General features: G+C 39.5%; 4 protein-coding genes and 1 non-coding gene across 10 annotated transcripts in view; 2 read left to right on the forward strand and 3 right to left on the reverse strand.

Annotated features, from left to right (window-relative positions):
• The window catches only part of LOC115779785 (E3 ubiquitin-protein ligase SMURF2-like), a 72,002-nt gene extending 69,408 nt beyond the window's left edge, over window positions 1–2,594 (reverse strand). The window contains exon 1 of one of the 2 annotated variants that reach the window (XM_030728597.1): window positions 2,162–2,594. In XM_030728597.1, coding sequence (XP_030584457.1) covers window positions 2,162–2,213 — 52 coding nt within the window. In that variant the 5' untranslated portion in view covers window positions 2,214–2,594. The remainder of the gene's footprint in view (window positions 1–2,161) is intronic. The other variant, XM_030728589.1, reaches the window with a different exon arrangement.
• Window positions 2,595–3,901: 1,307 nt separating this feature from the next.
• On the reverse strand, window positions 3,902–10,191 carry LOC115783759 (importin subunit alpha-1). Its single transcript, XM_030734745.1, has 11 exons — window positions 10,065–10,191; window positions 9,636–9,755; window positions 9,380–9,520; window positions 8,869–8,963; window positions 8,389–8,657; window positions 7,987–8,081; window positions 7,149–7,412; window positions 6,576–6,809; window positions 6,082–6,264; window positions 5,169–5,318; window positions 3,902–4,140 (listed from the first exon to the last, which is right to left on the reverse strand). Exons 2-11 carry the CDS (start codon window positions 9,705–9,707, stop codon window positions 4,051–4,053), a joined length of 1,593 nt encoding a protein of 530 aa, XP_030590605.1. The 5' UTR covers window positions 9,708–9,755; window positions 10,065–10,191; the 3' UTR covers window positions 3,902–4,050.
• Window positions 10,192–10,200: 9 nt separating this feature from the next.
• On the forward strand, window positions 10,201–18,759 carry LOC115783766 (UPF0450 protein C17orf58 homolog). 3 transcript variants are annotated; one of them, XM_030734756.1, is made up of 6 exons: window positions 10,201–10,589; window positions 12,432–12,578; window positions 13,004–13,666; window positions 14,574–14,660; window positions 16,143–16,334; window positions 16,817–18,759. In XM_030734756.1, exons 2-6 carry the CDS (start codon window positions 12,506–12,508, stop codon window positions 17,002–17,004), a joined length of 1,203 nt encoding a protein of 400 aa, XP_030590616.1. In that variant the 5' UTR covers window positions 10,201–10,589; window positions 12,432–12,505; the 3' UTR covers window positions 17,005–18,759. The 3 variants fall into 3 exon arrangements, with proteins under 3 accessions (XP_030590616.1, XP_030590631.1, XP_030590625.1); XM_030734765.1 differs by having other exon boundaries at window positions 10,527–10,589; window positions 12,561–12,578; XM_030734771.1 differs by lacking the exons at window positions 12,432–12,578; window positions 13,004–13,666.
• Window positions 10,443–10,515, forward strand: trnar-ccg (transfer RNA arginine (anticodon CCG)). The gene has a single exon. It is a non-coding gene; the product is annotated as a tRNA-Arg (tRNA).
• Window positions 18,760–24,094: 5,335 nt separating the features above from the next.
• Window positions 24,095–27,089, reverse strand: part of LOC115778981 (nucleosome-remodeling factor subunit BPTF) — a 55,033-nt gene continuing 52,038 nt past the window's right edge. For 2 of the 3 annotated variants that reach the window (XM_030727408.1, XM_030727391.1), the window contains one exon: window positions 24,095–24,165. In XM_030727408.1, coding sequence (XP_030583268.1) covers window positions 24,129–24,165 — 37 coding nt within the window. In that variant the 3' untranslated portion in view covers window positions 24,095–24,128. Of the gene's footprint in view, window positions 24,166–25,064; window positions 25,183–27,089 lie in introns of those variants that run through there. The other variant, XM_030727400.1, reaches the window with a different exon arrangement.

A 27,089-nucleotide genomic window follows, 5' to 3' on the forward strand; every position in this document is an offset into this window, starting at 1 on the left:
GTGCGCTGAACTCCGATTATAAATTCTCTTGCAATCTCTCAATTTCCGTTCTTCATGTGTAAATTCAGTAACTAACAAGCTCAAGTCCAGGGAACATTTGTTCAAGCCTTCACATCACTTTTTACAGAATGTTGGGTCACTTCTGCCTCATGTAGGTATATTATTTATCCAAAATATCTTGGGAGGCAGTCTGAGGTAGTATCTTCTCACTATCCACCTCCAAGAAGAAGCAAGCAGGAAAGACAACTGGATAAAGCTTTGAGTACTGATTTGTCTTTACCGTAAACTATGCCCTGTTCTGTGTGAATGAGCCTGTTGTTCCTCACTGCACTGAATGAGACATAAGATAGCCAGCCAATAACTGTACAGCCACAGACATACATCCTGCAGTGCTGAACAGTGATACTAAACAAAGACAAAAACATCTAATCACAATCATACGGTTAAAGTTCTCTTCTTGTGTTCAGCAGTCATGCCAGATGAAAATCAACAAGTCATCTGACTGATTTTGAATGACTCAACACTTTGAGCATTGTCTCATGCAAAAAAAATAAATAATGCCCAGCCAAAATAGATTTACAAGACATCATTAACAAGAAACCAGAGCCAGAGTAGCACCATGACACACTAAAGAAATAATCCTACCTGACATCTTTTCCAAGCTTTGGAAACAAACACAGCTAACTTATAAACAACAAAATTACTGAATAACCATTTCATTCTGTCATCATCAGCACATCAAAACACCTGTTGATTTTTTAGACATTTCAATAAATACAGATATTCTTACTTCATTACAACAAGGGCAATACAAATTAAGATGTAATACATTCTCACAAATGACTTAGGTCTTCATTAATATAATTCATTCATGAATTATGAGATTGATGAATTACATTATTCTCATGAATAATGCAATGAGAATAGAACATGAGAATTATGTTCTAATTCTCATGAATTAGAACATAATTATGTTCTAATTATGTTCTAATTCTCATGAATTAGAACATAATTCTAAGTAGAACATAAGAATTATGTTCTAATTAACATTATTCACACAGTGGTTCTTGATCTGCCCATTTGCACAGGAATCAGGACTATATATATAGTCCTACATATACTATATGTCAACCATTTTCCTTCAAATGTATCAAGTACCTTAAAAACTTAGTAATTATCTTCACCTTTCATGATAAATTAATATACATATACATAGGGTATATACATATACTCTGGTTCAACTTTATCAAAAATTCATAGAGCTCTACAGCCCATGTAGCCCACCATGTAATTGACACCAAAGAAAAACTTTCGTATGTCACCTTTTTTTTTTCCTGCCAAACTGAGCAATTTGAACAAACTGACATAGCTGTCTCCAGAAGATGATGGTGCAAGGCTGGAAGTACAGTTCCGGCATATAACCATGCATGAAGGATTATATCCTACAGAGGTCATCTTCCCGTAGTTAAACCACAACACAGCTCTTTAGGGTAAACAAGAAAATACATGTGTAGTCTATAAATAAAACAGTGTATTACACCACCTTCACCTTTTCTGCTGCCAACCACATTTTTCCTCGAACTGCATCACGGCTATTGGGGACGGTAATTTGTGATATACTGTTGGTTTATTTTACATTTGTGATCAAATTTTCCGCACCTGCTGTGATGAAACGCAGCATTTACCTTGAGAAGTTCAGATAATAGATTATAATAGGCAGCAGGGTTTTATTGACGCGATGGCAATAAATGGAAAGTATTAAAAATAAACACTTATCTCAATGCTGAAGGACGTTGGGTACACGTGTACACTAGACGTGTCAATATCAATCTTAAGTATTTAAACTTAGCTAACCTTAAAGGGGGGAAATAATAACCACCCAATAAACATTGTCACCGCTAATGTGCGCTAACGATCAAAGCTCATTGACTAGCTTTCAATGTTCATCGGTGTGTTTATTACAGGTTTCAGTTAAATATAAAAGAATTCAGTTAAATCAGAATAAACATAAGGAAGTAGGATATGGGTAAGTACTTTTATATCTCACCGCACTAGACAGAGTCCTGCCGTACAATAAGGAGACGTTAGTTAGCACGCTGGGCTAGGAGGCTAGCTCGCTAACGTTTACCAGCGGCGCAGGAGGGGGTTTAAATTTTCTTACCAGTCAACCGCAGCTTTACTGGGCCATTTCTCCTAACTCCTTGGTTAGACATTCCCCCTTGTGTTCCAGCTTGACGAATGTTCACAAAAAGTGTCACCGTATAGTTTTTCCTTCTTCTTCGTTTTCAAAAAGACATCTCCCAAACAAATCCCTCTGCTAGCTTAGGGTTAGCTTGTAGTATCACCATAGCAAATCACGCTGACTGTGCACGCAACATAAAGATACCATAATCACATCCCTGGAATAACACTCTCCGCGCGAGCTCCTTTTCCGCAAAAATAAAAAATAAAAAAAATGCAAATAACTACATTTCCAAATGCCGATCATGCCGCGTGTCACGAGTACTGATACAAGTCAGCAGAGAGACTCGTCCTCCATCCGGACAGGCGTCTGCTCTGACCGGGCTGCCTGGACTCAAGTTGTGCGTGATGGTAAAGACGCTTCTACTGCGGGCAGGCAGGGAGGCAGGGACAGGGGAGGAAAACATAAGAGGACATCCGGTACGAGCGTTCAAAATAAACGCACAATCAAAACAATATAGTTTTCCAGTACCAACTACCTGGTTGTTATGAGCACTACACATCAGAGGCATGGCTTGATATCTTATCAATATTTACAAATAATGTTGAATCCAATAGGGTTATATGTGGAGTTCCACAGGTTCAGTGCTGGCCCCTAAACTGATGATATTGGTTATATCTGCTATGTCTCTTAATTGTTAAAGTTCACCTTATTCTAAAGAAATGTTTGGATATTAGTAAACTATCATGGTTAATTAATATAGTAAAATGAAGCATGATATTTGGAAATAAAAATAATAAAACAAAGTTTAACTTATGATAAATTATGTTGAAAGAGGGTTTCAATTATGTTGCAAAGCTCATATAAACGATGCAAAAACAAAATGCATAAAACTGTTACAACAGTATATAAAAAATTATCTTGAATCAAAAATCATTAAACTAGATGCCTTAATTTTTTGTTTTTATTTAACTGAACATGGAACTAATATAAAAATAATAAAAACAATAAATCTAATTCCAAACTTTGCTCAGAGATTGTCTGAAATAAGAGAGGTACAGTTTGAACTCAGGTAATGAATAAATAAAAACTATAAACTCTCAAATAATTAAGCCAATTAGCTAAAACAATTACATAACATGTTGCATATATGCAGGTATACACAGAGGGAGGTTAAATCTCTGGGTCCGCTTCTGCTCCTCCCTGCAACCTCCTGAGTCATCACAGCCATATATAATGCAATATACTGTAAAAGCATTGGAATTTCATCCATGTAATACTTCTATTACAGACACACCTTGTCGCATATACCTCACAACAAATAATTACAGTGCCATCTAGTGGTGATGTGGACACACACTTGTACCCTACCGCCCATTTCCCACATAAAAAAAAAAAAAAATCTACCAGTATGCACAACTTTATGCTAAAATATAATTATCATTATCCATTAATTTTAAAATTTAATGTTTTATAAAAAAGCTGAAAAAAATAGTAAAGCACATTATTGTTTTTTTTGATTAAGATGTATACTTGCACAGACAAACAATCATTCACACTGAGTTAGCCGCCCCATCCCCCGACAGGAAAAGCAGAAGAGGATGGATGGATGTATACCTACATTCCTGAAAGGAACAAAAATTGTTTTAGTGGCTGAATGTTATGCTTAATGTATGAGAGACACACGCAGAGAGAGATGAAACAATTAAGAAAACTCCATATGCATTAATAAAAGTTTATTTACAAATCTTAAAACATGTATACTTTTTTCTCCATACTGTTAGGTACAAAGTTGAAATTACTAAAAAAAATACAAAAAACAACAAGAATTTCCATTTTTTTATGTTACAAAAAGCAAAGTGGACATGTTAAAATTTAAAAGTGCCTTGGTCTTCAGGGATGTGGAAGGCATAGCAGACTTCACTGGATCCAGGAACTATAAACTCTTCAGTGTCATTCTGAAAGACAAGAAGGCAAGTTGGACAGAAGCATTAGAGGACTAACCAAGTTATGGAAGTGTTTCTGGGATGTCTCATGTACACATTAATCAGACATGAGATATATAACTTCGTTGGCTTCATCTGTTTATTAAAGTGGTGACATTGTCACACCCAGGCCTGATTACTGCCAGACCTGAAGTTGAAGTAGGTTAAAAGATCTCAAAATCCAACACATCATGCCACTATCTAAAGAAGCAGCTGAGAAACGAAATCACTGACATCTATAAGCCTGGAAAGGGTTACAAATCCATTTCTAAAGCTTTGGGACTCCAGTGAACTAAGGTGAGAGTTATTATCCACAAATGGAGAAAACTTGGAGAGAACAGTGGTGAACCTTCCAAGGAGTGGCCGACCTTCCAAAATTACTCCAAAAATACATCGACAACTCATCCAGGAGGTCACAAAAGAACCAAGAAAAACATCTAAAGAACTGCAGGCCTCACTTGCCTCAGTTAAGGTCAGAGTTCACAATTTTACAATAAGAAAGAGTCTGGGCAAAAATGGCATCCATGAGTTCCAAGGAGAAAACCACTGCTGGCCCAAAAAACACAAAGGCTCATCTCACATTTGGCAAAAAATCTTGATGATCCCCAGGACTTCTGGGAAAATATTCTGTGGACTAATGGAGACAAAAGCTGAACTTTTTTGGAAGGTTTGAGTCCCATGCAGTAGGACAATAATCAGAAGCACAGGTTTAGGGGGTAATTACTTTTACACAGGGCCAAATAGATAATATTTTATTTCTTTAATAAATGAAATCGTCATTTTAGAAATGGAATTTTATATTTACTCAGGTTCTTTATCTACTATTGAGGAAATACATCTCAGGGTAAATTTCAAGTTGTATACAACTTTATCTAAATGCTTTCATTATCTGTGCTGAACACTGTTGCTGTCATATCAATTATTCTTCAAAGTTACCAGACTGGCCCACTTTCGCCTAATACATGAATAAGAATGGGAACCTTGTTAGGAGGAACACCTACCTTGTCAGAGAAGAATGTTTCTATAATATTAAAAGAGGACTTGTAGACTGCTTCATTTTCATGGGACTGCAGGGCTTCAATCTTGTCCAAACCACCCAGCTCCTCAACCTTTAAGCACAGTCTGTCAAGTTCTCCAGTTTTGTTTGCCATCTGTGCAGAAAGGGAAACAAATGTCAGCCTGTAATAGTGATCAGTTTTAATCAGTGACAGCCAAAAATGCATCATTCAGTCAATAATCTAGCTAATAATCTAAGTTCTGTGCATTATTTTATTTTATTTTTTTTTAAATCTTGAGTATCTCAAGTATCTGTATTAATCCAAAATTAGTACACTGTTAAGTCAGGTTCACTCTTTTCTTGCCCTGTTAATTTAGCACACCAATAAAATTGTGAATCTGCCTTTTAGTCTACACTATTACAGCCAAAACACTGCACAATTTTCTCCATGAAACATTACCCATAATTTAATCAAGTCCTAACTGGTTGTTTTCATAAAACACAGAGTTGACTGGATAGTCTAAAGAAAGCCGCAGAATACATGCATACAGAATGTATTTTCAGCTAAGTTAAAAATATGGTAAAATCTATTACAGGTACCATTAACTCAAACATTGTGATTGGTCCACAGTCTAGAACTAGAAAGCATACTCTTCGGTTTCTCTGTAGATGTTAGATTCAACTCATTGTCATGGTGCGCACAAGGCACACAACAAAATGATCGTTCCAGATCACTCATCCAGAGACAAGCATCTGCGGTCACGCAGCCAGAGACCGGCGCTACCGTTAGGCAATGTGGTTTAAGTGTCTTGCCCAAGGACACAGCACAGGGACAGGGGCTTGAACCTGCAACCTTCCGGCTGCAAGGCGCGCACCTACCTACCCACTGTGCCACTGCCACAAGGTTAGTATTATACCTGTAAAATATTGTAGATTGCATCCAGGATGACTAGAACAATCTTGCTGTCTTTGGTTGTCAGTAGATTGAGCAGAGGCTCTAGCACATTGCAGTGTACCAGGTAGGCCACCTGGTCCAATGTTCCACCACTGGTGTAATTGGTAACAGCCCACACTGCCTCCCTCTGGGTCTTGAAGTTTCCCTAAGCAGGAAACAGAGCTCAGTTTTTATGTCAGAGAAAAGTATATAGAAAATGATCAAATAAAATAAGGAAATAAGAAAACTATGCACAACGTGCTGAAGGTTACAGTGAAGTTGGGGGAAGTTTCAGTGACTATGCTGGTCAGGTTATAATTAGCTACTGAGCAGTCGGTGATTATTACAGCTCTGTATATAAAGATTTTTTGATTTTTTTTACATTAAAAAGTGTAATGTAAACTTATTTAAATGATTTAATAAAGCTCATCAGGGCCCATGTAACAAGCTTGCTATAATTTCTAGCAGCATTCTGACCTGCTGGAGGAGCTCTACGAGGATGGGTATCAGGCCTGCGTTTATAACTTCCTGAATCTGGTTATTCTTGCCGGCGGTGATGTTGGACACTGTCCATGCTGCTTCTTTCTGGATGTCTGGCCTTTGGTGGCGCAGAAGGCTGGGGAACAATGCCAGAGCACCTGCATTCAGCACACACTGGGTCTGGTCATCTGTCCCTGTCACAATGTTGCCAAGTGAGCGCAGGGTTGGAGACTGTGAGGTGAAGGAGAGCAAGTTGGTTATTTCAAGTACTCTCAATTTAGAAAATATACAAAATACTGTGATACACATCTCATCTTCATGCATTACAAATAAAACAGAAACAAGTAATGAAAACAGAACTAAAGAGAATTATATCTCCATCAATGTGATCAGTATTCATTAGACAGAAGTAAATGACACAAGGGGCTATAGTACATATGTTCAACTACCATTGTAAGCAAACTGGACACTAAGACTATCACCCTCTATCATAACAGCAGAAATTTGTGGAGATGTGTGATGACTAAACAAATGGAACAGCCTGAGTTTAATAAATGCACTGTCACATACCACAACACTGAGCTCCCCAGAGCTGAGAAGCTGCACCAGACGGGGCACCACGCCAGCCTGCACCACCAGCTCTATCCTCTCATTGGTGTGATCGGTTAGGTAGGACAAAGCCCAACAAGTGTCCGCCAGGACCTCCTTGTCATCATGGTATAGGAGGCGCACCAGGACTGGAAGCAGCTGCTGCACCGCCTCCAAAGGAGGGGCCGGGTTCTTGTTCCGACACAGGTTGGATAGGGTCCAGGTGGCATTGCGCAGATAGCCTGGCTAATATAGTGGGTTGAGAGTCAAGTATTATAACACAATTTACATGATAATTATTATACTGACAGTAATGGAAGTAAATAGATAAGTAACTGTCTGACACAGCATCTTCTCCAAACAATACAAGCTCAGTGCTTCAAACAAAATGACCTCAGAGAATATCCAAAACATCAAAATATATTTTAGTAACAACTACAATTTAATAAAATGTAAGAAGTTAAATGAGAGGAGCTCAAGGGGAACTTGCGCACAGGGAACTTAACCCCAGTAAAAAACTGTCCAAATCAAACTACTCACTTCACTACTGCCAGCTAAAAGTGTGCATTAACTGTTCCACAGAAAAACAGCGTCAGGCCTTATGCCAAGGCCCTGTTGATATTTTCCCCTTAAAATGAGTCAGTCTACTTGAGCCTGGTTTTTGGTTTGGTATTAATTCCATATTTGTTTAGACATAGAAGCAGCAGAAAAAATGGTGGTATTCTATTTTGATATAAGGTGTAAAAAGCTGTTTGTTTCAACTGAGTTAAAACAGTGTTGATTGATGTATGTATCCTGATAGAATTTAATACCAACTCACAGATAATGCAGATAGGTCGAAGGTTGACAGCAAAGCTAGAAGTGGATTGAGACCACCATGTTTGATCACTAGGTCTCTGGAACTGGGCCCATCACCTAAATTTAGAGGAGAAAATTTTTTTTAGAGTATCAGAAAAGGCACACAGCAACTAAATGTAAACTACAATAGGTTAGTGTAGTTAAAAATGCAACTTTTGGTTTAACCTTCTAGTTACACCAGAGTCTGTAAATAGATTCACGACACATCCTGACATGAAAAATATCAAGGCAAACACTTTGAATGGTACAGGATATAGTAATGCACCAATGGATGTAAAAAAAAAAATAATAATAATAATAATAATTAAAAAAAAAACAAAGACATCAAATACAAAGAGAGGCTGAGTTTTGTGAGCCACAGTACCTGCAATGTTACCCAGGGCCCAAATGGCCTGTTCACTGATGTGCTGATGGGGCGATGTCACCAGGCTGATGAAAGCTGGAATGGCCCCTCCATCTATTACAGCAGCAGTCTGGTCTGAAGTACCTGAGGCAATGTTAGTCAGGGCCCAAGATGCCTCAAACTGGATGGGGGGGCATTCAGACAGCGCCAGAAAACTAACAAACTTTGGGATGAGTCCGGCAGCAATGATGCTGTCATTAGGTGGGTCTTTTTCTCTGGAAAGGAGCCTTCTGTAAATTAGAAAAACAAAGTTGGATCATTATTGAAAGTAAAGTAACTTAAAGGTAAAGGAAAATAAATTAAACACAGCAAGCATTACTGGTGCCAGAGTTAAGTGCCTTATTATGGTACTCAACTTTTTTTCTCCAGCCTGTGGCTATCACTGAGCAACTCCTGTCTCGCACAGCCACACAGCATCAGTTTAACATTCAAAAGCATTACCTGGCTGCCTGCGTTGCCTGGAGCTGAAACTCTAGATTCTGACTGTTAAAACCTTCAACAATCTCCTTCACAGTCCAGTGCTGCTGCTGATGAGGCTATGAAACCAGAAACAGAAATGAAAGAAGATCACTACCAGTAAACTAGATCAGCTAAAAATAATGCATTTAGGGGGCCATGCTTTGAATGTTTTTAGGTCATGTCACATGATCAGGCTAATACTGATCAATTACAAAGTGACTTTTCTTAAATCAACTGAGAAGCTTTTAAGTCAAACGACTTTACTCTTTTCACCGGACACCTGTGCCAAGATTTAAAGTGACCTTTGGATAATGCTTTCTTCCTGTCTGCAGACTTTGCAGAGTTGTTTCTTTTGAAGCTGTTATATCCTGTTTATAGCCTGTGAAATTATGTCATAATCCAATGTTTCAAACATCTTAAGCAGCTGTGATTATTTCTGGTGCGTCACGTTTGCACTCACAGCCACATTACACCGAAAAGAGCTTATGATTACTTGTGCGTTGCGAACTTTCTCTTGCAGAGGGGACGCTGGCTCGTCCATAGGGATGTGGACGTTTCGCCTCTTGAGGATCTGATCATCCTTCTTGGCTTTTCGGAGCGCCACATTGACTTCCGCTCTTGTGCGCCTCAGCTCCTGAAAACACACAAATAAAAGATATAACCGACGTACAAAGATATAACACAGCATTCAGCACATTTAGATTACTCAGTTAACTTTCTGGTGTTTTACTGCTGGGTGCAAAGCTTACATTAGCATCTTTCCCTTTATTTTTAAACTGGTTGAGTCTCGCTCCACTGTCGTTACCCGCTGTCGCTGACATTCCTGACCGTTGAGCAACACAACCGATTCCAGTATAGTTAGACACCTCCTGTCGAGCGAGAATATTTTAACAACAAATTTTAAGCAGCAGCAGCCACAGTTGCTTTCAGTTTCAGGTGTCAGCTAGTGAGCAGGCGCTGAGCTAGCTAACCGGGCGGTTATCTTGAAGCCAAGCCGGTTATCTAACACACCATGTGGCCCTTCATATACAGTCTGTCTAATAAACCAAAACCCGCTGAAACTCAGGGAAACAAAGATTATACCTTGAATTAAAATGTGAAAAATGTAAATAACAATTACAACAAGGAAAAAAAAATGAAATATACTACAAGCCACATAGCATGTACAAAACGCTTACCGTTCAGATTTCTTGCATTCGTTAAACATATGCGTGACGTCATACAATACCGCCCTAATTGTTCTGATTTTTAATTGGTCAGTTGGATTTTTAGCACCGCCTCATTGCTCATGGTTAAAAAAAAAAAGCATGAAACAACAAAACCGTTGTCAAAGGCAACGGCTGTCATTATCGCGAGAAAAAGTGTCAACAGCTCTGTGCGGTGGCTTATTCTTCGTGTGCTAAATAATGCTGCTTCGTCAGAGTCATCCATTTTTCCGCGGCTAATTATTCCCCTGCCAAATCAAACGAAAATTTAATCTTTGCGTTCCCAATACACGCCTCCGTACTCGGTTTCGTATTTTCATAAGGAATTTTTTACTATGGCTGCGACGTAATGACCCAGTGGCCTAATGGATAAGGCATCAGCCTCCGGAGCTGGGGATTGTGGGTTCGAGTCCCATCTGGGTCGTATTTAGCTTCCTTTTCAGGGTTGGATTGCGAGCTCTTCCACCAATTCTGAAGGAGGACCCAGATTCAATTCCAGTAAGTGTTAGAAGTCTGTTACACACGGTTATTTATTGTGTCTCTAATGTGATAATTGCGTTATATGATGAATACTGTTTTCACTCTGCCTGCAGGTAACATGTAATGGTTGGTACCTTAACTATAAATGCAAACTAACCTACTATAGATATATTTGGTATTCAATTGATCTACATAGTTACATGAAATATATAAAATAAATATATCAATGAAAAGAACAAAAACCAGAGTCATTCATCATTATACAATTTTCATTAGGTCCTAGGTAGAATCTAGCAACATACAGCAGGTCTACACAAAAACGCCTCAGAGAACTTGTACCACCACATTATGGTCCATGTTGCAAAGAGTTCAGTTTAGTTTTTTTTTTTCTAACTACTTTTAAACTGCGCAAATACAGCAGAAGCATTTTTTAAAATAAACAACCAAGTTACAACATTATATGACATATTTCTCTCTAAACAAGATTAATTTTTGTAGTTGGAGAAAACACAGTTGAACGAATTTAATGAGATTCTTTGTCACCCCAACCCCAAATTAGGAGTAAATTTCTATCTAGCAGACAGTGTGGAGCAGTAAATGTAAACCATCCTTATGTCTTTTGGCTTTATATTGGTTACCATATATCAAGGTTGTGTACTGTGTTGTATTTAGGTAATATGGTAGGAAATATTGCGTCAAAATCTTGTTAGCAGCCTGCAAAAAAACAAAGAGATGGTACAAACTAGACCCACCAACAGAAGATGAATGGCTGAAAATTGTGAGTGGAATATATTATATGTTATGGAGCAAGTGACTCATAAGAAAAGACTTAATGAGGAAGAGTGTAGAGAGAAATGGAAGAAATGGGCCATGTTTACGTGCCAGTGACAGTGTGAGGATTGAAATATTGACATCACAGGATCAAACTGTTGAGACAAAGCAATTTCTTCTTGTCTGGCTTCTTCATGTTTGTCACTGACTTTGAATTGTTTGCCAGTGTCGTGCCAAAAAATGACTGCCTGTATTTAAACTGCAGTTGTTGGACTATAATTTATCAAACGCGTGTCAAACATATCTCTAATGAATGATATCAAGTCATTTTGAGCCAGAAAGAACATTCCTGACATTTTTTTTTTTTTTAGCAACATAATTTTTATATATTCTTTATTTATTCAGGTAAAATGTGTTATTGACATTAAAAATATCTTTTTCAAGCGAGATCTGGCCACATAACAGTTCTATAAAGATACTTTAAGTGGTCGAAAACACAGAGAACACAGAGTAGGTACAATAATGAAGAGTCATAAAGATGCATGCAAAACATTATCTTATATGTAACCCCTTTGTAAATCTTGTTACTACAGCCTATTTACCAATACAAGCCAAAATATCAGACATGAAAAAAACACATCTGCCATCGCTTTTTGGCAGACCTCTATTTCAGCTCACCAGAGGGCAGTGAAGACTCGTGTATCCTCCATCCGTCTAACTTAAGTGAGGAAGGATGTTAACTCATAAAGAGTGTTATTAGCTCATATTCCTAATCTTATTCCTATGATGATGCATATTTAATCTAATTGGTCTAATTATTATTAAATGTCCAAAAACCCAAGTAATGACACTTATAATAGTCAACTGGAAACCACATCCGAGGAAAGGTTCCCATTTGAATAAAATCTGACTTTGTGTAATGCAGACAATATGCGCAGAGTCACATTTTCCCTCACATATTGTAAACAACCCTGTGGGCTTATTCTGAATCTATGCATGAATGAAAGGAGTGTCACGTCAAAGTGTTTATTTCTGTGTTTGGGACGTCCCACCACCTCCCTTTCCATCCCATCCCATCTCCTTCCTGAGTGCACGCCTATAAAAATCCCAGGAATCCCAACTGTGTAGCAGAGCCTAAAGTGTGTCCACAGTGAGCATCCAGGATGACAGGGATTACTCTGACACTTTTGTTTGTGGTGTTTCCTCTTTACAACACAGAGGAGCATGTGGTTAATGGTGAGTGGATTTTTTTCCTAATAGCTTTAGGAAGATAGTAGGAATTTCCTAATTCCTACTAGCTTTATGTGCAACCAGTGTTCAGTGATATTATTATTCATAAATATCTCTATTTTATTTTGACTGCATGAGAGAAAATATTACATGCCATTACAGTTGTATAATTTAATTTAGATAAGCTGCTGAGTGAGCTGACATCATACTGTACGTTTTATAAATAATAATGTATAATATTGTTCATAGCTGTGAAAAAAAACATAAAAGCTACTTAAAATAATGCTCATACTTTATTGATATGAGTCCAAGAATTTGTCCAAGTTTCAAGGAAGGTCCAGCTTATTATTTACACAAAATTTATCCATTGTTGTAGCAATCTTTTGTCAGATTATGCAACTAAAGTGTAGATTTTTGTGTTTCAACTGTAGGTCTATACACACTGATAGAAAAGGGTCAGAGCAGCTTTGCAGATCCAGCTCCTAACAATCAGAGCAGACTGGTGGTTAAAGAGCCCAACCTGCCCATCAACGAGCTCCTAGAGAAAAGCAGCAAGAGCAGTGAGTCCAAGTTCAACCTCCAGCCTCTTCCGTCTGCTGTGTGGCCCAAGCACACCGACCTGGCCCACATCCCTCGCCACCACAGTCCCCATAGCAAGAGCAAAAAAGGCCCCAAGAGCGACCGCCTGGAGGAGCACAACAGTGAGAAAGCCAGACCAGACGTTGTTGGTCTGCATCCCAAAACCCAGCTGACAGCAGCTCCAGGTGCTTCTACTAACCGCACAGTACAGAAAACCAATCAGGACGCCCAGTCCAACGTCAGTCCTTCGCAGCACGGTGATCCAGAGGGACACCCCAACTCCAGACCCAGGGCGCCACCTCACACGCAACCTCAGGCTCAGCCACAACAGCCAGCTTCTCCCCCACGCAGAGATTCCCCCAACCGACGCATGGACCCAGAGGAGAACCGGCCGGGGAAGTCCAGTCTCTATCAGTCTGGCATCAGTGCAGCGACCCGGAACAACAGCCGCCCGCCGGTGATCTTTAACCGGCGCTCCTCCAGCCTGCTTTATCAGTTTGACATCATGCGGCGAGGTATGGGAGGATTTTTTGGTTTCCTGACCTCAAAATGTGACCTGTGCATAATTACAGTGCTGTCCACATATCTTAAGACAGGATCTTAAGACAGACCCTTACTCCCTTCTGGGAGTATAGATTTTAAATTATTAAACTCATGTAAGACTTTAGCCAGATGGGAAGATCTTTGTTCTTTAATATTACAATATTTCTCACCAGTAATCATCCACGGCCTCTGGCCTTTAAATACTATATTAGATAAGTGCAAATTACCAAACCAACAAAAACATTTGTTACAGAATGAAAAAAGCTGTCTTTGGATTAAATTTTGTCAACTGTGCTTCATGAAAAGTTGAGTTTAGATGACATTTGCTCACAAAAAAAAGGCCCAAACTAAATTTTATTTTAAGCAGAAAAAAGTGCAAAAAAAAGTTACTCACTACAATCTCTTGTCCCATACTTTAAAAGACTAATATCATTTTGAAAAGTCAGATTTGTTGATTTAAAATAACAATAATGTCATAGTCATATATACTGACACAGTTCACAGAGTTCACACAGAGGGCTGTGATGAGAGTGGTGGTTTTGTCTTTTCCCTCTGGTAGGTAATTAACATCTCCTGCCACTAATTATAACCGCTTGCCTCAAATCTGGCTATCGATGCGTCCCCTGTGCGCACTCGTGGTTATAATGAAAATAACGCAAAGCAAGCGAGAAGGTTCTGATTTGGCAATTAAGATAAAAAAAAAAAGTAACATCAGCGTGATCCTGTGACACACACCACCTCCTCCAGTCCCCTGCCGAGGAATGTGACGCCTGGGCTTCGTAATGACAGCCTCGTCTTTTCTAATGAGAGTTAGTCACCCTTTTTTCCCCCTCATCCTCCCCCCTGACTCTGTGCTGTGCTTGTTCTCTTTCTCCACAGAGTCCGACTTCACAAATGACGCCTTCTGCATGAGCGAGTGCAGGAAGGAGAAGGACGAGAAGGAGTATTACTGCTACAGTGAGTTTGGTATGTATCTAATGTGAGACAAAGAGAGACTGTTTGGTTTCCAGTTCAACGGTGCTGATTTTTCAATCCCGGCCTTCCTTATCAAATAATGAACATTCCTGAACATTTAAATCAACAGGTCACCCACAGAATCAATTTAACAGGTTTTTCCCTCTGGCCTGTAGTTATTTTCCATATATATATATATATATATATATATATATATATATATTTTTTTTTTTTTTTTAGTTCAGCATACTTTGAGCTACAGACCAAATTCAAACTTTAAACGGGTCCCAGGACCTTGAACTATTCAGGTATTACTCTGTTTGTTTATATCGTTTACGGTTTTCAAACACTGACAGTTTTAAGTTTTATGAAATTTTCAGACATTTCTGAAATTTCTATGGAGAATCTGAATTGTTTCACTTTTTACATTTTTTACTGATTTCAGCTCTTTTTATTTCCACAACTTTTTGTCTACCCACACAATTTCTACAAATTGTATCTTTTTTCTAGTTAGTTTAAATTTTTACTGAATTACATTTTGTGAAATTATGGTCCCCATTAGTCTCCAGAAAGATTATGACGGGTAAGCTTCTGGGTTGTCCACCAATCGGAAGGCTGAAGGTTTTATCTCCTTGCTGCCTTCAAGGTTTAAGAATAAAGGGCTTTATGATTGTGTGTATATGTGTGAATGGGTGAATGTGGCTTGTACTCTGAGTGCTCAGTTAGACTAGAAGAGTTTTATATATCAGTGGGCAGCGTCCCTCGGTTTCACAGTACGCACCGTGTTTGTGAAAGCTTTCAAAAAGCTCAGATGGTGACAGTAAAAATGCTCAACTTGAGGTTTCAAAAATGGGACTTCGCAAACCAAAAGGCGTCTATGTCCATTTTTTATATGCAGTCTATGCTAGATACTTTCTTTCTTCTTCAGAGCAATAAGGTGGGCAGTTCCTAAAGAAGAAAATAGTTCATACAGCAAACTGCAAGGTTTGTGGATTTTTTTCAAAATAGCCATCATAGAGACCTAGCTTATTTTATTTTACTCAGTTCCACCATCAAGTGGAGGCAGACATTTCTTCTGAGAATATCAAAGCTGGCACAGTACAGATGGATAATTAGCACTACAGGCCAGAGCAAAAGTACATGAATTTAATTGAAGTTAACTGTCCCTTTAAAACTTGCTGTTCACATTAGACATAAACTAATTAGTGCCTCTATGGCTTTAAATATTTTATAATAAAGAAATCTATGTATGCAATAACTGGATTATGAAAGTATGACCTTTGGCACTAAAAGTAGCAGTTTCAAGGAACGGGAATAGGAAATGCATTATGCTGAGAATAAGTTAGAGACAGCTTCAGAATTATGATTTATACATGATCGGTGTAAAGACTGGAAACAAGGGGAAATATCTAACCTTATTCTCTCTAAAAGTGCATAAAACCTGAAAGCCACCATTGTTTACAATGGTCATGTTTTTGTCTCCATCTAACACAGCTGTCAATGGGATTGTCCATGACATTGACGTTTTACGCAAAGGAATACGGCTCATCACACTGATGGTGAGCGATGATGGCTTCTATAAGATGAGCCGTCTGTACGTGACTCCAGACAGCTTCTTTTTCAAAGTCCGCCTTCTGGTCCTGGACACCTACAAGTGCAGCAAGCCTTGCCCTGATATCAAACTTGGTGAGTGTTACAGTGTCGCTCAAAAGCTTCAAAAGACAAAAAAAAAAAAAAAAATGGTCTGAATCCTTGCAAAGTATTACTGTGCAGGTTGAGCTTTCCTGAGTGGTAATAATAGCTGTGTACCTATTAATTGTGTTTTTTTGTTGTTAGTTATGTTGTGTAGTTAGTTGACAAATAAATAATATTTAATATATACTCATTTGTAGTGTCCCCTAGCTGTTAAGTTCTTTGTTCCTGAATAATCAAGAGACCAGATTAAAGGAATAAATCGTGAAAAGTACAGTTTGATAATTGATATTTTACATGAGTGCAACCCTCAGACCAAAAACCATGTGGCAACTTAACACCAAAGCATCCCTTTGTGGGATATGGAAATTGCTTTTTCTTGGGCTCAGCAGAACACGTCTAGTGCAAACACAAAATTTTTTTGACTTTGCACTTTTTGTTTTGTCACTTCAACATTTGCTCTTTTTCTTCCCAAGGGACCAGATACATCATAATGGGCCAGATCTACCACCGAAGACGCCATCTCCCCACTGACCTCCTGAACGTGCTGGGTAGTAAACTGAAGCCTGGGGATGGCATCCTGCGAAGCAACAGCTACGTCAAGAGGTACAACAAGCGGCGACACCAGAAAGCTCTGGAGGCCACCCACTCCAGGTGTAGGTGAACCAGAGATAAGACTATCGCCTCCTCGCTGCAGGGGAAGAGACACTGCAGCTGAACTGATATTAAGTAGCCCCTCATTATTGTGCAGGACAGAAGATATGTGGTGAAAAGCATCGATTGAGTTTCACATGGACTGCTGTGATGCTATTATAAGACTGGATCATCTTGTTTTTACTTATGTTTTAAGATCCAAAATTGCTGACTTGTGGTCTTTTGGACAGAAAACACGAGCAGCTACAGTTAAATGTTTTTTTCCCCCAAACACTTTTTCATTCATGGCTGGTTCATGAAGTCCCTAAACTAATAAGGCATTAAAGTCGATCACATTTAAAAGGGAAATTGGGCTCATCTTTAGCTCACTTGTTAGTGTACCGAGTGGGAATATTGCTAATGGAAGAGTAATGCATTTACCTGAGAAAAGGGGTTTTCTGAATAAACTTTAAAATGGTAAATCATAACCCTTAACCCTGCAATATCAGAATATTCTATTTTTATATTTTGAAAATTGTTCGCTTAGCATATAGGGGACAATTTACCTTTTTTTCCCAAGAAACTCTTTCTTATAATTCCCCAGATAATAGGGTTAGGATCTAAGGATTAAGGCATTTAGGGGACTCAGACCACAGAGGGTTATTGAGATCATTATCTCAGCATTCCTGTAAAACTTAACATTAAAAAAAAAAAAAAAAAAAAATCAGATGTGCAGCAGTATCCCCTCCAGTTATATTCTGGTTTGGGTTTGAAACACTGCTCCTGTCTTTGAGTAATAAACTGTAGATGGTATTGCTAGAGGGAATGTGAGACATCCCATTAATTCAAAAAGAGTTGAGTTTTCCTTTAATGAAAGGTTTTCTCTGTATTTCTACAATAATCCAACAGCACAAAGACATGAAGTAAATCTGGCTTAGGTGAAACACTTCTGCCCAAATGTTTCCAAAATTATTTTAAATCTTTTTATCTGTAATTTGTCAGTTTCTATAATTTCTTGAAAACATGTAAATCTTGCTTTAATTAGTCAATGAATGCAGAATATTGTATTGCACTGAACTGTGTTGGTTTGCAGCACTCAGTCCTCTGCATGATGTCACTGTGGGTGATAATGTTAAGCAGGAAATGCACTATTAAAAGGAAGGGAATTGAGGGGCTTTAAAGCAGCACCAAAGCCCCAGTGGAGGAGGAAGAGGAGGAGGACGAAAAAGAGAGACTGAGCAGAGACTTTGCATGTCATGAGAGCGGCTTACTTTACTAACTTTAATTATGTATCTACGATGATGTCTCCCTAAGTAGACTGGGACATCAAAAGGAGTCTTGCTGAATGAGGAGGAGGTGCGGTGTTGTTGGGAGTATGCCATAAGTCTAATCGCGGGAATCTGATCCTCTGCACACCTGGACACATGACTGAAAGAAGTGCCTCCGTCACAGCTCCTTTTTGGGATAGCTATTGCTTTCTTTCTTACACACAAACACATACTCCTCTGAGACGGCAAGCACTCAAAGGGGGTATTTAAAGTATGTCGGCAGGATCAGAGGAAAAGTGAGGCAGGGAGCAAAGAGGAGGAGGAATACAGACAGTTGTGTAAAATAACACAGGGAGGGAAGTGAAGCTATAGAAGGGGTGTTGTTGGGTCTGTCTTTCTAAAGGGATAGCTTCTTATTTAATCAAATATCCCAGGCTCGATTGTAGTACGACTCTGAGCTCATGCTTCTTATGAAAGGGAAAAGATTTGCACTGAACGCTTACTTTGCTTTACTAAACATGAACTCAATAAAAATGTGTATTTGTTTTGTACTCAGTGGCCCTGTGAAGAATTTATTTATCTCAAAACCAGCACCTCCTGGCTCACACAATCACACATATCTACCAGCAGTGACCCTCATTTTCACTCCCACTGAGTGCATGACAAGGAGTTACCAACCTAATTAGAGTTTAGCAACCAAAGGTCTCGGCCTGACCTCTTTGAAGAGAGGCTGACTTGGGAATTTGGATGTTGATGTAGGCAGCGCTGAGCCTCTTTTCTCCCCCTCTGCACGTCTGTCAGCCCAGGTCAGTTCCCAGGCTCGGTGAAGCCCCTATCTGGGATCAGCGCTGGAGGGAACACATGCATGTGGGCAGGAAACAGGAGCCTGCTCCACATTGTGGCTACTATCACAGCGGGAGGACATTCCTCATGACAGAGGATGTAAAGGAGGAGGGGGGAGAGAGAAAGAGGGGAAGGGGGTGGGGTGGAAATATCTACGAGTTGCTTCCTGTGTGAAGTGCCCCCCTCAACCCCAAATGACTTTGGGCTTGTGGTCATCTGTGGTGTGTTCAGTGTCCACTGAAGTCTCTGGAGCCATTTAGTGGTTTGAGTGGGGGGGTTAAAGAGACTGGGGGGGTGGGGAAGAGGGGTGTGTGAGAAAAGTGAAAGATCAAAGCAGGTGGTGGCTGGATGTGTCATCTTGGTAATTTCATCACAGGACTAGATGGTATGTCTTAGCGCAGGGGTCATGACCTTGTCCCTCACGCTTGCCTTAAACAGGCAGCTAACGATTTAAGCTGAAGGCTGAACTTCATATTTAGAGCCTGATCAACTCACCAAGGGGCCTCATAGGAACAATTAGCTGTGGCCCCTGTGGAGACCCCTGCTTCTGTTGCTTTAGTCTGCCTCTCGTCTAACCTCTCTATAAAACAGTGCCTATTAATACAAGTGTTTCTTATCATGTCAACTCATAATTAGCGTCGGGGTCATTGGGACCCTGAGGATACAGGACCATCGGCAAGTAGCCTACTCCATTTTGCCCAGTTAAAAAAAAAGTATCATTTTAATGTGAAAACAGGAGCCTGGAGTACAGCTCCATATCAGATATGCAAAGTAATGTTAATAAGTAATTTCCAGATAATGAGGTGAAGTCAATGCATTTGTACTGTGGCGTACCCCAAGGTTCTATTCTGGGTCCTATTCATGTTTACTTCATACATGCCCCCTCTCAGCAAATAATGACCTCATTTAAGCTATGTAAGGTAGCTTAAATGTCACAAGTTCAATTTTATTTGTTCTTTTTCTAAACTTCTCCATAGGGTGGCTGGGCTCACCCTTAGAGTGAGAAATTCAGTCATCACAGTAGAGCTGCCACTCCTTCACATTGAAAGAAGCCAGTTAAAGTGGTTCACGCATCTTGACTAAGATGCCTCCTGAGTGCCTCCTGGCTGAGGTGTTCCAGGCATGTCCCACTGGGAGGAGGCCCTGGGGTAGACCCACAGTCTCTGTCTATTCATATTTTAGATAATATTTTATAACTCTGCCTGTTCGTTTTTCATGCTTAATAAGAGATTATTCACTCTGTTATTTCATCTTGTCTCATCAACAGTAGGTTTCTCTTCACTGGCATCAGTAAAACTTCCATGGAGTGCTTAGAGTTTTGCTGCTGAGCACACGAGACCATTTTATCAAGGTGGTCTCATGTGCCACTGATTCAGAACAGCGGGACACCTCTTGCCTGGACTTTAAGCCTTATATTTATATGCAGTAACCTATTTCAAAAGCAGCATTATAAGTACTTGTTAAGACTTACTGTTGGTTCATCTCTTCCTTTTTCTTTACTGGGGTTGTGTTAATTCAGAGGTAGCGCACCAGAGAAATACATAAACAAAAATAAGTCCAGCTGCCTTTGTGAGAATCAGTTTGCATTTTAGACCATTTGAATAATAAAATTTTGTAAAAAGACATTTTTGGGTGGCCCTAATTTTTTTCACTTCCTAGGGCTACGTGCTAAAACCAGGTTGGACCACTGTTGCCTTCAGAACTGCTTTAATTCTTCGTGGCACAGATTAAACAAGATGCTGGAAACATCCCTCAGAGTTGTTGGTCCATTTTGACACAATAGCATCACACAGTTGCTGCAGATTTGTCAGCTGAAAAATCTATGATGCAAATCTCCTATTCCACCACAGGTGATCTTCTCTTGGATTGAGATCTGGTGACTGTGGAGGCCATTTGAGTACAGTGAATTCACCATCATGTTAAAGAAACCAGTTTTGAGATGATCTGATCTTTGTGAGATGGTGTGTTATCCTGCTAGAAGCAGCCATCATAAGATGGGTACACTGTGGTCCTAAAGGGATGGACATGTTCAGCAACAGTACTCCAGTAGACTGCGGCATTTAAAAAAAAAAAAATGCTCAGTTGGTACTAAAAGGGCCCAATGTATGCCAAGAAAATATCCCCCACACCATTACACCACCATCAGCAGGCTGAACCGTTGACACAGGGAAGGATGGATTCATGCTTTCCAGTTGTTTATACCAAACTGAGATCTACCATCCAAATGTGGCAGCAGAAACTGAAACTTTTTTAAAAAATTTTCTATTGCCTAGTTTTGGTGAACCTGTGTGAATTGTAGCTTCCGCTTTTTGTTCTTAGCTGACAGAAGTGGCACCCAGTGTGGTCTTCTGCTGCTGTAGTCCATCTGCTTCAAGGCTTGATGCGCTGTCCATTCAGAGACGTTCTTCTGCATACCTTGGTTGTAATGAGTGGTTACAACCAAGGCATTTTCACCCAGAGAACCGCCACTTACTGGATATTTTCTCTTTTTTGGACCATTCTCTGTAAACTCTAGAGATGATTGTGCAGGAAAATCCATTGATCAGTAGTTTCTGAAATATTCAGACCAGCATGTCTGCCATCAACCATGCCACATTCAAAATCACTTAAATCACCTTTCCTTCCTCATTCTGATGCTCAGTTTGAACTTCAGCAGGTCATCTCGACCATGCTATTATCGTTATTATACAACAAAAACAAACAAACCTTGTACTAAACTTAATAAGCAGAGACAATGACAGAAAACACTGGTGTCAAAAACATTACTTTATTATCTAGGATGAAATGTCCTATCAAGTACAAAAGAGAATCTCCTCAGAGTTGCCACAATCTGTTAAAAACATAGAGTACTTTTTATCTGCAGTTTACGTTTCTTCAACATTACTCAAAAAACTGAGAACTTTTCATTGATATGAATAAATAATACAAGAAATGCAATGTCAATATAGACGTTATGCTGAACTGGTTGGTTTCTTACAAAAAAGAAAAACTCTGTACAAGAGTTACTGTGTCACTCTACCCCATTCAACACCTTTATGCTCACAATATGCAGCACTTTTAATATAAAGGGCAATTTCACCTAAATGTAGAGTTCACTTTAAAGAGAAAAAAATAGACAGTTAAAATATACAGGCGGGCTTAGTTGCTGGTTCAAATAGTGAAAAATAAAAGTTTCTACTACTCTAAAAATCTCTCATCTCTACATATTTGGACAGCAATAATATACAATAGAGATTACAAACAGTGGATAAAGCACATTATTGTCAAATTACAAAGTGACTCACGTTTGAAAAGACAGAAGAAGACAGAAGCTACATTATCTCTCAACTCTAAAACACCCAAAAATGTAAAAACTTTGTGATTAAAACTGAAAGATTTCCTGATTATAAACAGTTTCCAACATGTAAACTTAAAGACAACTGTAACTGTGCCTTATAACTGCTTTCCTCCTACAAAACTGATGATCACAAATTACAAAAATGCACCCAGAAATGCCAAAAATGCAGCTATAAAATTTTCATACAAACCCCGTGGTACAAAGACTCCCCAGTCCCCACTCAGAGTTTACTCTGCTGCCGCGGACCGCAACATAACTGAGTTGATTGTGAGTGGAAAAGTCCATTACCCAATTACTTAACCATGCTTTGAGGCAGAGTTGAGAGACACATGTGAGCCAACCTGTCAACTTCAGTGAAATATGCTGGAAGAAGTGGCTGAAAGATAAGGGGAGACAGACTTACAGACTCAGCCACCGACAGAAACAGACACTGAAGTTTGATGAGAGGAGGGTGCAGTACTTGTAGGTTGTTTAAGCCTCGTGCAAGTTTCACCTCCACCCCCCCTTCACAATTTGGCCTCATTCAACTAGTCAAGTTTAAGGAGGCACAGAACTAGCTGACTTTTTTTTTTTAAACTTGCATTTCAGAAGAACACTAAATGGGGGGGGGGGGGGGGGGGGGGGTCAAAAGAACGGCAGGATGCTGTGGGTGGGGCGGCTTATTCTGGGTGTTCCCTGTGGAAAGCATGAAAGCACTGTAGCACTCAGACAAATTGAAGACCCCTCAAATGATGTCCTGACAGAAAAATGTATCCCAACCATTTTTTTTTTTTTTTTAAACAATTTGAGCTTCTCTTAGAGATGGATCATGTGAGCATCAGCAGGCTACTTTGATTATATACAGCAAAATGTGCCCCTGATTGACAAAGTTTTATGAGGCTGGTTCATGCTTCATGCAGTGCTTCAAACCTGAAAATAATGTGGTCAAATAATCGGGCTGATGGAACTAGGTCTGAAAAAATGAAAGGTGATGCTGCATCTTCAGGACTCTTTGTGGGGTTAATTTTTTTTGGTGACGCTCCTTCGGCACCGACAAAATCACCGCTGCCTTCAGGCATGCGGTTATTAAATATTAGGGAAGTCAACTCCAAAGCTGGATGTGAAGCCTGCACATTTTGTTTCGGATGAAACATTTCCTGACATCGGCTGTACACATTTACAGGCATTTCCATTCGAAGCAGTGACTAACATTGAGTGGGATGTTTGCATCATGAAAACGTGACAGCATGAAGTTAAGAAGGGGGTTAGAAGCTGACACTTTGCTATATAGGATACACAAAAATAGCCATCAGCTACAGAATAAACTTCAAGAGTCTGCTGCTGCCGTAAGATTAGGCTGCCACTGACCATCCAACCAGATTCGTTGCCTCGCCATCTGCACTCTCCAGTCTTTCTTCTCATGGAGGGGCTACACTGGTAGGAATGGCTGCTTGGGATGTAAAAGGCTGCCAGGCAGAGTCTCTGTCACTAGAGCCACCTGACACTTTGGAAGAAAAACAGGGCTTTTTCAATTCACTTCTTTCCCCTTAGCACTGCAGGTGCAGATGAGGTGTTGTGTGGGGTAGGGGCAGCTCTCCTCCAGAGAGGACTCAGGTTCAGATGCAGCCTGACTTGGACCACGGTTCTTAATCAGTCAGAGGAAACCACAAGCCGTGTCGTTTTGACATCTGTTCTTTCTTTCTTTTTTTTTTTTTTTTTAGAAGAGAGCTAAGAGGCAGCTGACTGCAGCTTGTTGTTATGTGACCTACAGAGACAGGCAAAGAGAGGAGGAAGAAAATAGTTGGAAAACTTCTGGTTGTTGTTTCTTTTTTTTTTATTAAAGGCTTTACAATGTGACAAAAATATGACTAGGGGAAATACAAAAAAAAAAAAAAAAAAAAAATTTTTTTTTTTTTTTTACAAAAACACATATTGGATGCCAGTGGGTCAGACACATTGATGCAGACCAAGCAGCCATGTTGGTGAAATGTTACTGAAATGTGTGTTTTTGACGTCGACCTGATAGTGATTTTTTTTTTTTTTTTTTAGCTGAGACTGCGAAGCTCACCATATTCTGAATATGAAAGCTAAACTAGATTTTTCTTCACTCTATTTTTACAGTTTAAACCATTATTTCCTTTAGAACATAAAAAATAGTCATTCACAAAAAGATATAATATGAACATAAAATATTTTACATGGGTACAGCCAATAAAGAAAATCTAATGAATGTTACAAAAAAAGAAAAAAAAAAAAAGAAAAAAAGAAATGAGGTAAAAATGTTCTATTGCAGCATGTTACGACCCCCCACCCCCCTCAAAAAAAAAAACAAAAAACAGTTCTACCAAATCAAAAGTAAATGTGTGTGTTTGTGTCAAAACCTGTTATTGAAAACTGAATCTCAGAGACAAACAAGCTTAGAAAAACTTCTTTCTGCATTAAATCCAACTCAAACAAAAAAAATGTCATCTGTTGGAAGTGAAAGAAAATACATTTTCCCTTGAATGGTTTGTGCGACCAACATGGCTGCCATGTTTTTTCCTTTTTTTTTTTTTTTAAGACAGTAGAAACTTTTTTCTTTTATTTGCTTTTAAAATAAAACAAAATGATCACACCTAACGTGTGTCTTATTATATGCACTTTCTTACAAAATTTTTAACGCTGTTTTTTTTTTTTTTTTTTTTTTTTTTAAAGCAAGTAAAAACAGCAACGTCCAGGATAGCAAATTATGTTTTGTTTGTTTTAAGAGTGACCCCGGCACCCAGGAGTTTGACATCACAATCTGCAAGAGAAAGAGAGAGAGACAAAGAGAGAGAATGGATGATGTCAGTACATGCAGGCGAAGTACGTCACCGCCTCAGGCACATTAAGCTGGATGCAGACCACAAGACTTACTGAACACATTCAAACATTGCAGCTCAAATGCTCACTGGAGCTCCACCTTTTGAGATGGGAGAAGGCTGCAGTCTTGCCACCTATGGATAAATGTTCAGCTAACCCCCCCCCCCAGCCAAATTATTGTACAAAAAAAGCCAGCTGAATGACAATGTGACTATATTCCTTCCATCTTATAGTGTGCATCCGGCCAAAGCAATCACATGATGCAGCAAGGACAGTGCAGTGAGATGAGTTCAGAGGCACAACCAAGCACAGACAGACAGTGGAGCAAGACTCTGTGAGTCAAGTTCCCGTAGCTCTTATTTCCTACACTCTGTCATAAAACATGTTGGGTTAAATGGTAGAAATTTGCCTTCTTTTTTTTTTTTTGCTTGGAAAATGCACCAAATGATAGCACAAAATCCACCATCGACACAGTGAAAGCTGAAAGCACGTTTGTTATGATCACAAAAATCAGCTGACTGAAGCCAGAATGTGTGAAAACTGAAGATCCAACCAAAAAACAGCAAAGATGTGAATGAAAACAATTACTGTGCATGGAAAGAAATGACCCAATAATCACTTCATTATCACATTATACACAACTATATAAATCTGATATACTGAAAGATTTGAAAATCTCAGAATGGAACTACTCTATGCTTTTCCTTCTGTTAAATATATAAGTTAGGCCTCAGTCACACAGGCCTAGAGATGGGTCAGTGACACCCTGGCAACTGCTGGTTGGTAGAGAGAATTGTGTATTCTGTGACCAGTTGGTGAGAGGTTGCTGTCAATAGATAACGTGATATTGCAAATATACAGTGTTGCACTGAAAGCCTCCTAGCAATCATGTTGGTTGCTAGCAGGTTGTCGCAGTTGCCAGTAGTTTGCATGGAAGATGTGGAATTGTCTGCAAACACTCTCAAACCACTCTCTGAGCTGCAGTGAAACTGTGAAAAAGTGCAATGCAAACCAAAAACAGGGACCGTTCACCTTCAAAGCGAAAGCTGTGCCTTAGCGCTGCAGCCAACACAGTTTAAAAGATGCAACTTTTACTTGTGAAGGTGAACGTTCTCCGTTTCCGGTCTGTGTTGCAGTTATTCAGTACAGCTCAGAGAGTAAATGACGAGTGGTAGTCAGCATTTTCCATGCAGACTACTGGCAACTGCGGCAACCTGCTAGTGGCCAAAGCAATCAACAAGAAGGATTTCGATGCGGCACCCTCCTCACAAGTGTCACCTAGCAAAAGCAAGCAACTTCCAGCAACCACTTACCAACCAGTGAGGAAATACACATTTTTCCCTAGCGACTGGAAGTCACCAGGGTGTCACTGACTGGTCTCTAGGCCTGTGTGACTCGGGCCTTATGATCATGGATGCTCATATTAAACATGACCACACTAGATCCATATGATGTGAATCCTGTTATGGTCATCTCAGGCACACAGCTCTGGCTGTGAGCACATAAACTGAACCTTCTGTTTGTGAAGGGCAGCCAATCAAGAACGCTGGTCTTAAAGGGAAGAGAGCTACAGTGTTTTTTTCAGACAGAATGAACTAAGGAGCTGTATCAAAGCCCAGAATAAGCACAACAGGTCCCTTTAAGAGTGTTAGTGACTTAGTCCAAAGACAGAAGAGGCTTGGTGGTTAAGTGGGCATTTACCCCCTAAAATGAAGGTGACTGAAACATTTAGGAGGAACACAAGATAGTCAACCAGGAGTAAATGAATATTTTTTCTCTCACTACAAAAATCTAACAATTCTCCAGGTCAGAGTCAGCCATATAGCACCACAACTGCAACTTCTAATG

The sequence above is a fragment of the Archocentrus centrarchus genome, chromosome 1 (assembly GCF_007364275.1).
Source record: "Archocentrus centrarchus isolate MPI-CPG fArcCen1 chromosome 1, fArcCen1, whole genome shotgun sequence".
Lineage (NCBI taxonomy): Eukaryota > Metazoa > Chordata > Actinopteri > Cichliformes > Cichlidae > Archocentrus > Archocentrus centrarchus.

Bases quoted from the DNA above. Each gene is read 5' to 3' on its own strand.
- LOC115783759 (XM_030734745.1), bottom strand. From the start codon at position 9,707: ATGTCAGCGACAGCGGGTAACGACAGTGGAGCGAGACTCAACCAGTTT. The intron at 6,810-7,148 runs GTATGTGACAGT...TTCACCTCACAG, and splicing joins CTGGGGAGCTCAGTGTTGTG to TCTCCAACCCTGCGCTCACT. The intron at 6,265-6,575 runs GTCAGAATGCTG...TTTCCTGCTTAG, and splicing joins TCGTAGAGCTCCTCCAGCAG to GGAAACTTCAAGACCCAGAG.
- LOC115783766 (XM_030734756.1), top strand. From the start codon at position 12,506: ATGACAGGGATTACTCTGACACTTTTGTTTGTGGTGTTTCCTCTTTAC. The intron at 12,579-13,003 runs GTGAGTGGATTT...TTTCAACTGTAG, and splicing joins AGAGGAGCATGTGGTTAATG to GTCTATACACACTGATAGAA. The intron at 14,661-16,142 runs GTATGTATCTAA...CATCTAACACAG, and splicing joins TTACTGCTACAGTGAGTTTG to CTGTCAATGGGATTGTCCAT.